The sequence below is a fragment of the Gossypium hirsutum genome, chromosome D09 (assembly GCF_007990345.1).
Source record: "Gossypium hirsutum isolate 1008001.06 chromosome D09, Gossypium_hirsutum_v2.1, whole genome shotgun sequence".
Lineage (NCBI taxonomy): Eukaryota > Viridiplantae > Streptophyta > Magnoliopsida > Malvales > Malvaceae > Gossypium > Gossypium hirsutum.
In genome coordinates this window covers 52,299,013-52,311,374 of record NC_053445.1, presented here as the reverse complement: position 1 = coordinate 52,311,374, position 12,362 = coordinate 52,299,013, and the positions used below count along the sequence as shown (strand labels likewise).

At 32.4% G+C, this 12,362-nt stretch overlaps 1 protein-coding gene across 2 annotated transcripts; it reads right to left on the bottom strand.

Annotated features, from left to right (window-relative positions):
* Window positions 1-4,880: 4,880 nt before the first annotated feature.
* On the bottom strand, window positions 4,881-12,212 carry LOC107929165 (alpha-mannosidase I MNS4). Of its 2 annotated transcripts, XM_016860528.2 has the most exons (18): window positions 11,937-12,202; window positions 11,404-11,523; window positions 11,212-11,304; window positions 10,730-10,816; window positions 10,551-10,641; window positions 10,389-10,444; window positions 10,053-10,125; window positions 9,083-9,192; window positions 8,477-8,527; window positions 8,294-8,382; window positions 8,049-8,130; window positions 7,824-7,937; window positions 7,378-7,457; window positions 6,812-6,947; window positions 6,560-6,630; window positions 6,205-6,451; window positions 5,547-5,813; window positions 4,881-5,389 (listed from the first exon to the last, which is right to left on the bottom strand). In XM_016860528.2, the coding sequence occupies exons 1-17, from the start codon at window positions 12,048-12,050 to the stop codon at window positions 5,580-5,582; spliced, it is 1,848 nt and encodes a 615-aa protein (XP_016716017.1). In that variant the 5' UTR covers window positions 12,051-12,202; the 3' UTR covers window positions 4,881-5,389; window positions 5,547-5,579. The 2 variants fall into 2 exon arrangements, with proteins under 2 accessions (XP_016716017.1, XP_016716016.1); XM_016860527.2 differs by having other exon boundaries at window positions 4,881-5,813; window positions 11,937-12,212.
* Between the last annotated feature and the right edge of the window lie 150 nt (window positions 12,213-12,362).

Below are 12,362 nucleotides of genomic sequence, written 5' to 3'. Positions count from 1 at the left end.
TAAAAGTTTTAATTCACACCGTAATAAATTACAATAAAAAAGACGTAAATTTTAATGCAAAATAATTTTAAAATTTTAAAATTAAATGAATTATGTGATTTATATATCATCTATGATATATGTATTTGTCCCATAATTCAAGCATAAGACTAGGGGATTGTTATAAATTAAATCTTTTCACATGTGCACCATAAATTTAGTCTACACCTCACCTTAATTTGCAAGACTAGGAACTAATTAAAGAAACTCAGATTTTACCATGCTGAAATTTTAATTTGATATAATTTGGTCCTTTATTTATACAATGTTTTTAATAGGTTTAAATTGATAATAATGTTAACTCCTGTGATGACGTAATTTTTTAAAAACATTCTTCAGAATTTGGTTAAAATGTAAATTTATTATTAATTAAACATGATTAATTACATTTTCACATTACCTTAAGTTGGCGATTAAGTAACAAAAAAAGAAAATTTCATGTTGCCACTTCAACAAAAATTAATGGCAGGAGCGAAGTCAGAAAATTTTTTTAGGGGCGAATAAAATTTTAATTTTTAATAGTCTATATCTTTATAATTTTTAAAGGCTTAAATCAAATTTTTATAATTTTAGGGGGCCAAAGTATAATTTTATCTTTACTAATTTAAAATTTTTAAAAAAAATTAAATGGCCTAAATAACAATTTTCCATTTTAGGGGGGCCGGGGCCCCTGCCAGCCACCCTAAATTCACCTTTGACTAATGGTGTGCCTATTAAGAACATTATAAACGTAGAGGGATTAAATTATCTCAAAATCAAAATAGAGGGACCGAATATCAGCTTTCAATATAATAGAAGGATTAAAACCATAATTGAACATTTTCTTTTCTTTATAATCAAGGCAGATTATTGAGTGCAAGTAAAGAAAAAAAAAGTACATTTCAGATCTAATTATTTTCCTTTCATTGAAATTTTCTATGAATATACACGAGTGTAAAAACATGCCATTCAAAGCCTTCAAAAGGAATCTTTAGAACAACGTTAATTGATTCAACCCACTTGAATTTGATGTTTGAATAATCCTTGCCCTTACCCTTTATAGAAACAAAAAAAATTAAGATTCTAAACAATATGAAATGCCAAGGATGAAATTCTTACACACCCATAATTTCAATTAATGTTGGGAGCAGTCACAACCGTCGATGGAAGTTTTTGTTTTTTAATATTAATTTTATTATAGGTTTTTATAATATATTTTTTATACACTAATTAAAATTACTTATAGTTACTTTCAATCGAGAATAATGCGCTAAAATATACTCAAACTCATAATTTCTTACCCAAACAATAATACCAATACTAATCAAATTAAGACTCAATCTAAAAATAATAATGTTAATGTACATAGTCAGAATTTATATTGTTGCTTGTCAGTTTGATAATAAGATAGGGCATTGAATTTAATGCTAAAAAGAAGTGAACATTAAAGTATGTAAAAATCTGTCTATACATAATATTATAAAAATTTACCGCCGATAAAAATGATGATCCGGTGGGATTAATCAGCATAATCCAGAAAGAAAGAATAATCAATTTACATGTACATAAATTCAATTTACTTTCTGATATATATTTTTTAAAAGTTAATACTACCTTACATCTCAAATTATAATTTTTATTTTAAATTGATTTTCAAACTTTAAAATATTTTAATTACATTTTTAAATTATTGAAGTTATATTAATAAGATCTTTTTATTACTAAAATCGTTAATATAATAGTTAAATGAGATATCAAATCTTACGTGGTATAGCTCAAAATGAAAATTTTAAAGAAAATGAACAATTGTAAAAAAATGGATTGCATGAAAATATCAGATTTAAGGTTTCCGAAGCTTTTGCAAAATTTTTATTGTTCACTCCCTCTTTTTTCGATTTTACTTTTAAAAGTTATGTAACAATGTTTTATTTTTTCTTTAAAATTTTCATTTTAAATTATACCACATAAGATTCAACGTGTTATTTAATGGTTAAATTAACGGTTTTAATGATAGAATGACCTGATTAATATAACATCTATAATTTAGGAATGTAATTAGAACATTTTAAAAATTTAAGAATCAGTTTAGAATGAAAGTCATAATTTGAGGATGCCTAATGCAATTAACCTTTTTTTAAGATTCTAAAAATTAATAAAAAGAAGATTGATTATAATTTATACATGCATTATATAGTAAGTATTGTATAAAATCAAAAACAAAATATTTATAACTATAATCACAATAAACACACGATATAATAGAAAAAAAAACCATGTCTAAAATGACAAATAATTAGACAACAATTTTGTTGGTGTAACTAAAAATTATTACAATTAAGTTTGTCCTTTTCTCAAGAAGAGCTTTCTTTGATATGGATACCTATATATATATATATATATATATGCCAGCAGGAAAATGGTTAGTGAGATAATTTTATAATTAAACTACTAATAACTTTTATTAAGAAAATCTTATCGAGCAATGAGAAAATTTTTGGGAATTTGTAAACATTGTTTTGTCCCAAACAATGTTTTTTTTTTGTTGTTGTTGTTAAGAAGGGTTACTTTGCTTTGTTTGGAGCCCCATGCCATTAAAGCAAAAACTTTTTGGCTATAAAATTTACTGATATAATAAAGTTGATAATAAATTTTTACAATTTCAATCTCATGGGCATTATTTTATTAGTAACACAGTAATAAAGGGTTAAAAAGGTGTTTAGGGAAAAACATGATCTGACAAGATTAAAGGATTAGACAGTAGTGATCCTAAGTTTATTTAGGTGTCGGCATTATGTTTTAAAAGCAAATCTGTCTTAACTGTTCATTCTTTTTTGTTTAATAATTTTGTGGTGTTGGAATTTAATTAAAAAAAAAAAGAATCGCAGCTATTGCTAGTTAATCATATGATATTATATACCTAAACTGAAAAGACAAATCGCATAACATGTTTCACACTTGTTCATATCATTATGTTTGTTTGTTACTAAAACACAATGGTTGTTAAGTGTTAGCTAAAATCCAGCTTGATGAGTTGCGTGTGAAAGGATAATATACGAGGGTTTGATATTCACGTATCTTTCAAAATTTTGTCCCAACGGTTTTGTAAATTTGAATCATTAGGATTGGAGAGTAAGCGTTAATATTATGGATTAATATATTTTAGTTAATTTTAAGTAAAAATAGCATTTGGTGTGGTTATTACGGGTAAAAATAATATGAAGGATTTTATACTAAGTGTTAAATTGTATTTTGTTTCCTCTGCTCAAAAATGGGTAAATTAGTCTATTTACATTAGATCAAAGAGTAAATTGGTCCTTTCTATTAAAATTTTATCCATTTTTACTGTAAAAAATTAGCATTGCTACCAGAATAACCAAAGAGTGACACATGGCATGTCACATTTCCCTAATGTTGACATACTGGAACCTGTTTTTAATAGTAGAAATTAGTGAAAATTTCAACAAAATGACAAATTTACTCTTTAATCTAATGTATAATGAATACTTTCCCATTTTTTGAGTAGAGGAAACAAAATATAATCTGACACCTAGTATAAAGGCCTCCATAGTACTTTTACCCGTTATTGAGCTTAAATTGTTTTTATGCTTTTTAAATTTAAAATAGGAAACCATAAGAATAAGAGGAATCCCTGTGAAAAAAAGATTAATGATTCATATAAATCACTTAATGAGAAAGTATGTGTCTGAATAGTCGAAAGTCTTGATAGTTAACTCTCAATCTTCTAGGTGAAAAGCAACATTAGTGAACTTCTGTTCGAATTAAGGTTTAAAACCAAACTTCTTAGGATGACAAATGTGACGATTTAGGTGAGATCTATTGTAAACCTATTTTTTTATTCACTCGAGGGATCTGGGTGATTGATGGAGACCACCACAACACTTTTCTTCTCGATAATCCGTGCTTCTCTTATCAGTGTGGGCTCATGTTTGGAAATGTAAGTTCAACTCGCTAAAATAATTTATGATAGAATCCCAAAATTTGACATATAGGTCAAGGTTGTTCACCCATGCCCATGTTGTGGATTCACCCGTACTCCTGTTAGTGATAAGTGAGTAGTACCAAAATTTTAAATGATTCCATTTTTAAAAAAGGAGACCTATGGATACCTTAAAAAGACATCTGTGATTTGTATTACAACATGACCTGCAAGCTAGGTCAAGTTTTGTTTTGCACTCATGCACACTTCAAAATAGCAAACTTAGTTACTCGTGAGTGCCCTCAAGATTATGATCTCAAGACATGGTACAGCATATTGATTCAGATCATAAGCCATAATATTATCTCAATTCATATATAATTCATCTGGCCTACACCGGTTGGCCTCCACTAGCCTACACCGGTTAGTCTCTATTATTCAATCTCCTGATTAAGAGAGAGCAATCGATTTAATCAATCAATTCGGTTATTTTTTAGCCGACTTTAATATGAAAAATATCAATCCAACCAATTTTGGTTAAAAAACCAAGCCAACTTTGATTCAATCGATTTTTCGATTAACCAACCTTGGATTATTAAATAGGATTTATATGATTATATATCAATTATATATTAAGAGATACAAATATATTTAAAGATAATATAAAATACCTTAGTTTTTTGGTCAATTCAATTTTGAAATTCAAAAACTGATAACCATAACCAATCGAATTGACCAATTAAACCAACCAACCAACCCCAAACAACTAAACAGAAACTAAAAAAACCAAATGAGTCGGTTTTTTTGGTTAAAACAAAAAATTATTCTCCCCTACACCTAATAACATTATTTGCAGTGGCAGAACTTGAAACTGATTTAAAGCTTCACATATTTTTCACAATAGAAAAGAAATCACAGCCTAAGGGAACTCTAAAATACCAATCAATTTCGAACAAAAAGAACCAAACATAAAAAGGGTAATTGAATATCAAAATCCATCAATCAAACTTATTGTTTTTCACTACAACTCAAATCAAATGGGGTGAAAGGCGATGGTTTCCGAGACCCTTATGACAGTCCCCATATCAATGGAACCTCAACTAAAATCGATCGTCCCCCTCCAGCAGGCAACTTCCAAAGTATTGTCTTCCGGCAATCAGGGATGATAATGGCCTCACCCACTGTAATCAACCTTAGTCTTAACTTAAATAAAATGTACAAAAGTCCTGTTAAATTTTGGTAAGTTTACAAATGCTTGCCCCTGTAAGTATACAAGTGGCTACTTCTGACGTTACGTCCATGATCAACATAACAGCACTGACATCTTACGACCCGCTTCATCTTGCAGTTCACAAGTCTAGCCTCAAATATATACTCATTGTATCAACAGTTGTTGCCGGATTGTTCAACCCGTTGATTATAATAGTATGTGTGCTGTCAAAAGTGGAGAAGATCAACCATTGTAATCAGATCAAATGTCAGAGCAGCCAATGTTTTCTTCAGTCACTATCAATGATCTTTCAAGGAAAATAGCACAAAGGAAAGAGTTGAGATCTGGTTTTCGTCATATATGGTTTAGGGCACAAACTACCTCTGGTTAGTTATACACGCCCGAGAAGCTTTTTCACGATAGAGATGGATCACTCTCCGGTTCCCTCTCGGTTGATTCTTTAACATTGTTATCGTTGCCGTCACCAGATAGTGATTGATTAGAGATTTGGTCAGAAACGACAACTATAGCTTGGCTCTTAACCACGATATCTTTTTGTTTAGCAGAATTATCTTCATGAGGTGTATCAACTGAAGCAAGATACGAAATGCCATATTTCTGCGCATGAGTTAGTCCTGGACAAAGGCCCTGTGACATAAAGAACGCAATCTCTAAAAAACCGAAAAAACATTATTTACCCCCCCCCCTGCGGGAATAGTTATTGAAAACAAAAGGCCTCAATCGTCCATAGCTGTGCCTTGTTTATTCCACAATTTAGACATAAGAAATGCATGTAACTACAACTAGTAATGACCAAATTCCTACCAAAGACAGCTGAATAACATTTTTGTTTTGTGGTAACCTGAAAACGAAAATCCTTGTGTAGGCACCGAGGGAACAAACATTAATCAATCTTTTACCAGCAAATCATCTTCTAATATGACCATCAACACGGTGGAAATGAACAGAATACAAAGCAGAGGGAATATAACTCATTAAGCTACACCTAAATTTTATTCAGAAAATACTTAACACTAACCTTAATCAGCCCAGATACGGGAGATGCCTTGAAAGAAGAAGAATCCAAGGGAAATCTCGTGCGAACCCAACCATCGGAAACTCTACTACCATTGGTTTCTTGAGAATCAGCAGACTTGTCTGATGCATTAGGCTCTTCTTTTAAGCTGTCGCGGTTACAATAAGCCCCAAAATATGAACAATGCTCTTGTAATAGAGATATTTGAGGAGTTGCCGGCAATAAATGGCCCTCAGTGCTAAATATGTACCTATGAATGGGATTTTGCCCCCAAAAAGATGTAGCATATTTCATTTATATATATTTTCTTCTTGTAAAAAGAACAAAGAAAAAAGAAACTACGCAAAAAAAATCTCACTTGTATGGTCCATTTTCAACAAGGTTGTCCGGACCCACAGCCAAATCGAAAAGGAGCCACAAATATTTCACCTGACCAGGTTGAAAGGTTACAAACAAGAATATACCAGAATGGAAAAGAAAATGTGATGATAAAAACAAAAACTATATGGGGAGGGGGCAGCTGGCAGATAGTTCAAATTAGAGTCAAGTTCAAGTCAATCAAAATCCTAAAATTGTATTTAGGGGATAATACATGGAATTTTTCACTTACTGTTTCCGCCAGGAAAAAGCTTTCCATGTGATCCTCCCTCTTGTGAAACTCGACATCCGATATATGACAATAACCGCATGGACACCTTGCCCCATATTGCAAGCTAGCAACTATGTCTCGTCCGGCATCCAGATATCTACGGTGGAAAATGTTCGTTCGTGAAAAAATAGCACAGCAGAAGGGGTCAGTTTTATTTTTCTCGCATTTCTTTTCTGTGTAGCATCTTTAATCACTGTAGTGAAAAGCTATGATAATAAGCATAAGTTATATTCCTTTCACGCTTTCCCTTTCTCTATGTAGTAAGTTTCAGCAATTTCTGTCTTTTAATAAAATTTATGTTCAGGTATGGGTGTTCAATATGACATGAATTGCTTCGACAAATGAGTTTTCTTTGATAAATGATAAATCATTAAATTAATATATGAAACGTGATATCTCCACCATTTAGAATTACTCCAGTAAAAGAAAGAAGGAGATAAAGTTAAGACATTGCAATATTACCACCCGAAAATAACTGTCTGAAAAGATGTTCAAAAGTAAAGTAAATAAATATCAATCAGATTGACCTGGGATTTCTGGTAGCTTTGTAGAGCCAATACGTGCTTTCTATTAACTCTGGACGCAAAGGATAACTCTTTTGCCCATGCTGCCAAGAAAACATGGTACTATTTAGAAGATTGATACATAGGCCAAATACAAGCTTTTTATTAACTCGAACAAAAGGGATAACTCTATTGTTTATGCTGTCAAAGGAACGTGATATAAAAGTGAGACCATTTTTTTCCAAAAAGAAAAAGAGAATTTATCAGGCAATTGAACTTCCACAGGTGCTATGTCTAATAATATCATAATTGAGAAAATTTATTTGAACTTCCACAGGTGCTATGTCTAATAATATCATAATTGAGAAATTTTATTAGGCAATAAAACTCCTTTGGTAACAAGGCATATTTAGTGTTATTTAGGTACACATGAAATCAGTAAAATTCTAATTTGAATATGATTCAGATACCTGAACACTAAGTGTAGCAAGATTAAAACCCTCCGGAGTGAAACCATACCGTTTCCAGACACTGAAGAAGGCAGTATGTGTTCGAATAGCAGGATCAATATCTCCTGCTAAAACCTTCCAAAAATGGTAAACCTCTGATTATCAAATATTCAATTACATCTTATTGGCCCTCAAAAGTATGTATCTTATGGTTTAAATCAGACAATGATATTCAGAAATAATAACCTGAAGCCCGGGCCAAAATGCCTGTAAACTGTTAAATAGTGGCCAGACAATAGCAGCAGAATCCATATTGACCTCTACATACCTAAGAAAGAAAATTAAAATTAAACAAATAGAAAGAGAGAAAGAGAGAGAGAGAGATGATAAAGTCCAACTAGATGACGCACAGAAAATGCCAAATGACAAAAGTATAATAAAATAAGGGAAAAAGAAAAACTAATTAAGTGCAGCACAACAAAAGTTTTTACCAGGGATCATTGTAAAGATAGTGCATAGCAGCACTGTATGCTTCTTGGAATATGAACAAATACTCTTCATCCCCAAACAATAAATATGCCTGAAAATATATCAAGAAAAGGGGAAAAAAAATTTAACTACTTACATATTGTAGTCAGAAACGAGGTAGAATAATTTTAAGTCATGTGACAGACCTTCAGAAGATACTCGTAGAAGGAGTCAATGCTTGTCCCTATTCCAGCATCCTGCAAAGCAGCATAGAATTAATTTGAGCTGGCCAGTGTAGATTGGCTATATTTGTTTCATTCGCATGGTAAATGAATGCTACAGAAGGGCTAACTTCCAGTAGGAGGTCAATCAATTAATGAATAGAACTGAAATTGAGTTTCTAGTTTAGTGCATATTCTTAATTATATGTTTCTGTTTTGTTTTTGTTTTTTTTTTTCCATTCAATGTCTGCATATCAGTAAGGCAATTTGCAAGGCACATGCATCCAGTGAAAATATGAACTCCCAGATTACCTGTTTGAAAATATAAAAGGAAAAAAAAAAAGGGTTTCACAATAGAATTTCAAAAGAATCACATCAAAAGGAAGTTCAAGACAGATCATCTTTCCTATAGAAAAGACTAACTTCAACATTTAAGAGAGAGAGAGAGAGAGAGAATCACTTGGTAGAAGCAATGAAGATTTAATCCTTTTCAGCAACTAAATAATATGAAGAACATCCTATCATAACCATTAAAAAACCAGAAAGTTACAAGGCCCTTGACCATGCAGTCATGGTAAAACAGCAAGTTACCTTCTGTGTCCATTCACCAGTAAACACATTGATGTGAGCACCAACTAAATTAAGCTTTGAACGGCGAGCCCATAGGCCCCGAACAGCATTTTTGGTAACTTGCTCAAAAACTGCATCCATTTTAAGAAAGAATCATATTTCATCAATGAAAACAAAAGTTAACACTTAACAGTCCTCACAACTGATAAAAGTAACTAAAAATCTCATCACTGGTCTACTGATAGCAGTTTCCTAAGTCTAGCTAACAGGTTTTGATTTACACATTTCCTAGTCAATCCGGAAGCCCTGCGGACCTTATCTCCTTTACAGGTTAAATTTGAAAGTAAACATTACTTGTGCAAGGTGTAAAACAATGGCACCCTGACCTCCTTACATCTATTCTCACAGCAAGAGGAAATGATATTTTGGATCCTGGACTATTAGCATTAAAGTTCTCAATAAGTTGGCTTTGCAAGTCAGGATAGACCAAAGGTTCCATCAAAAGTAGCAAGGCTACAACAAAGGTAAAATTTTCCTGTTGCTAAAGCTTTGACAAGGAAAGGGGAAAGTGGTCTAATTTCATGATAGTTATAGCTAGCTAGCAACAGAAACTGTATTGAAATCCACATTACATGATTAGTGTAATTTCTAGAATCCAATAATGTGGGCAGCAAATTACCATTTATGAGAACAGAAAGAATTGTTGTAATAACCGTGCAAGTAGAAGAATAATTTAATAAACCAAAATGCTTGCAAGGGAACTTGCAGCCCAAAAGAAATATTCAGCCAAAGCCTGATATGATGTAAAACCATGAAAGATGCTAGAACTCTTACTACCTGGAATTACAATGTATAGCCTTAGAAAACCCAGGGTCATCAAGACTACAAGGAACAGGCATGTAGGAGAGCCAAAACTTGCTACTATACTGTCTGTGACACACAAACTTCTAGAGAATGCAAAAACATCAAATATAAGAGCAGTAAGACTTACTAGGATCATTTGTCAAACGGCTTAGCACTCCAAATTCAAGGGTCAAAGTCCCACCACCAGCTGTAGATGTTATCTGAACAGGCCAAAATTGGAAGTTCAAAATTACCTATATAGATACAATATACATGAAAACTGCACACATACAGGACTCATAAGTAACTGGCCTCTACTATAGATTAACATGTGAATGAAAAAATTACATACATCAGCACTGATAGCATTGTACAGTGTGGGACAAGGGGAATTAGCGCAAGCTATGTTCAGGGTCACACAAGCACAAGCAGTTTAGAAAACTAACTAATAAAATCATAACTTGGGAGATAATAGAGGCATTACCTTGCTTTCATGTTCATCAACTCCATACTTTAGATTAACAGAACCAAATGGGATTCCTGCAATATGACATAGCTGGAAATAGTCATAATAAGATACTAAATCTATCACCAGCCAACGTTCATGTTACTGCATCTTTAATGGATAAAGATCCCAGACCGATACCTGTAGGAGTGTCAAATGCAGGTAATAACCTCCTAGCCAGATCTTCAGCTAAGTCAAGTAGTTCATTGTCATATGAAGGAATTCTCATGCCCTGAAATTGAAATGACCTTGATATTTATTCAACGAGAATGAAATATGATTAGAAAAGATTGATGGAGGTGGACAAAAATCGATATTACCGTAGCATAGTCACTTGCAATAAGATGAGCGGAAAGTAAACCTCCAAGGACCCTGATGGTGGTCTCAAAAATAGAAACTGTTTTATTCTACAGAATAAAAGTAAACTCCAAAGTTTAGATTGATAGCAATATTCCCAGGTACCAAAAGCATTATATATAGCCAATAGAACTAATTATTAATTGAGTGAAGGGTAACAGTTACTTGAAAACTGGAAACCACCAACAATAATTTATTATCATAGTGGAGTGCAAACAAACTATCATGTATTGTTGCATTTAACCCACAGGACTAGGATAACTTTTAGCACTATACAGAAGATCAAGCTTCCATTATACCAGTCTTAAAAGTTATCAAGGAGCTCTTCAAACCAGAGTTTGAGCGTCTAAACCAAGGACATAAAGTTTCACTAAGGTTTCTTTATTAAAAACAAACCCAGTGGGATAAGCACAAAAGATTTTATGCAAAAATGTACTTCACTCACTATATCAAACCGAAGATTTTTACCAATCCATTCAACAGAGGCTGTAAAGCGTTCTCGATCTCCAAGTAAAGCCAATGTGTCTAAAGAATCAATCTGCAACAACAGCATACCAGCAACATCACAAAAACAGTTCAATACACAATCTCAGTCTCACACATAGGAAAAAACATACATAAAAGATGAAGATTATACCAGTGTCAAGGCATAACCACCAAGCGTATCTTCTCCTTCACACGTTAGCGGTCTCAACTCGTCAAGTGGAAATGCATGCTCCATATATCCATCAAAAGCATGATAGAACATTTCACGTACCTACAGCTCCCAAAAATGCAACAAAACAAATGTCATCAAACGAATGGTTAATACATTCCAATCCACTCCTCCCATTAGATATATTGATAAATTGTAGCTTAAATGTTAAACTTTTGACTTCCACTTTTCATTAAACATCCTACAAGAATCAAGTATTTACATACTATGTGAACTAATAATACATCTGCTTCCCATCCTTTTTCATGCTTTTGCCAAAATGGGTTTCCAAAACTAGCCTTATATACTCAATTATCAATCCACAAAACAAATCAAAACACTGTAAAAATCCCAAAGTGCAAGATCAGCAAAGCCAACGAGAGTGAAGTTAAAGAAGCCTAATGATATATCTATCTAAAATAGCAGAAACCCTGAATTTAAAAGATAAATCTAAGAGGAAAAAATCCCCTTTTTACCTCATCTCTTAGCTGCTTGGTTTCCTCGGGAGTGACGCCATTTGCGACTGCTTTGTGTAAAGGAAACAACAAAAGACACCATAGAAACGTAGGGACCAAATTCAAATCTTTCATCCTTTTATTAGATTTTCGATCTCTCTTTCTTTGTTAAGATCTCGGATATTACACCGGATTTTTTTCAGCCTCTTTTTTCTTTAATCTGAAACACTTATGAACTATCCGTCTGGGCTCTTTTGGTTGGCCGCCTGGCCGGGTTTTTAAGTTCTGAAAGGAAGAAAATTACTTAAAAGGAAAATACTAAAACAATTATACATATTTTAGAATTGGTTAAAATGTACAACATGCTCATGTACTATTTCTACATTTGAAATTTAGTCCTTTTATTTATATCTTTAAGAATTTTAAAATTTATAATCAATTTGAATT

Excerpts from the sequence above, each read along its gene's own strand:
- LOC107929165 (XM_016860527.2), bottom strand. The coding sequence starts at position 12,050 with ATGAAAGATTTGAATTTGGTCCCTACGTTTCTATGGTGTCTTTTGTTG. Across the intron at positions 11,305-11,403 it reads GTGGTTATGCCTTGACACTG|ATTGATTCTTTAGACACATT; the intron begins GTATAATCTTCA and ends CTGTTGTTGCAG. Across the intron at positions 7,458-7,823 it reads TTGCTACACTTAGTGTTCAG|CATGGGCAAAAGAGTTATCC; the intron begins GTATCTGAATCA and ends TTTTCTTGGCAG.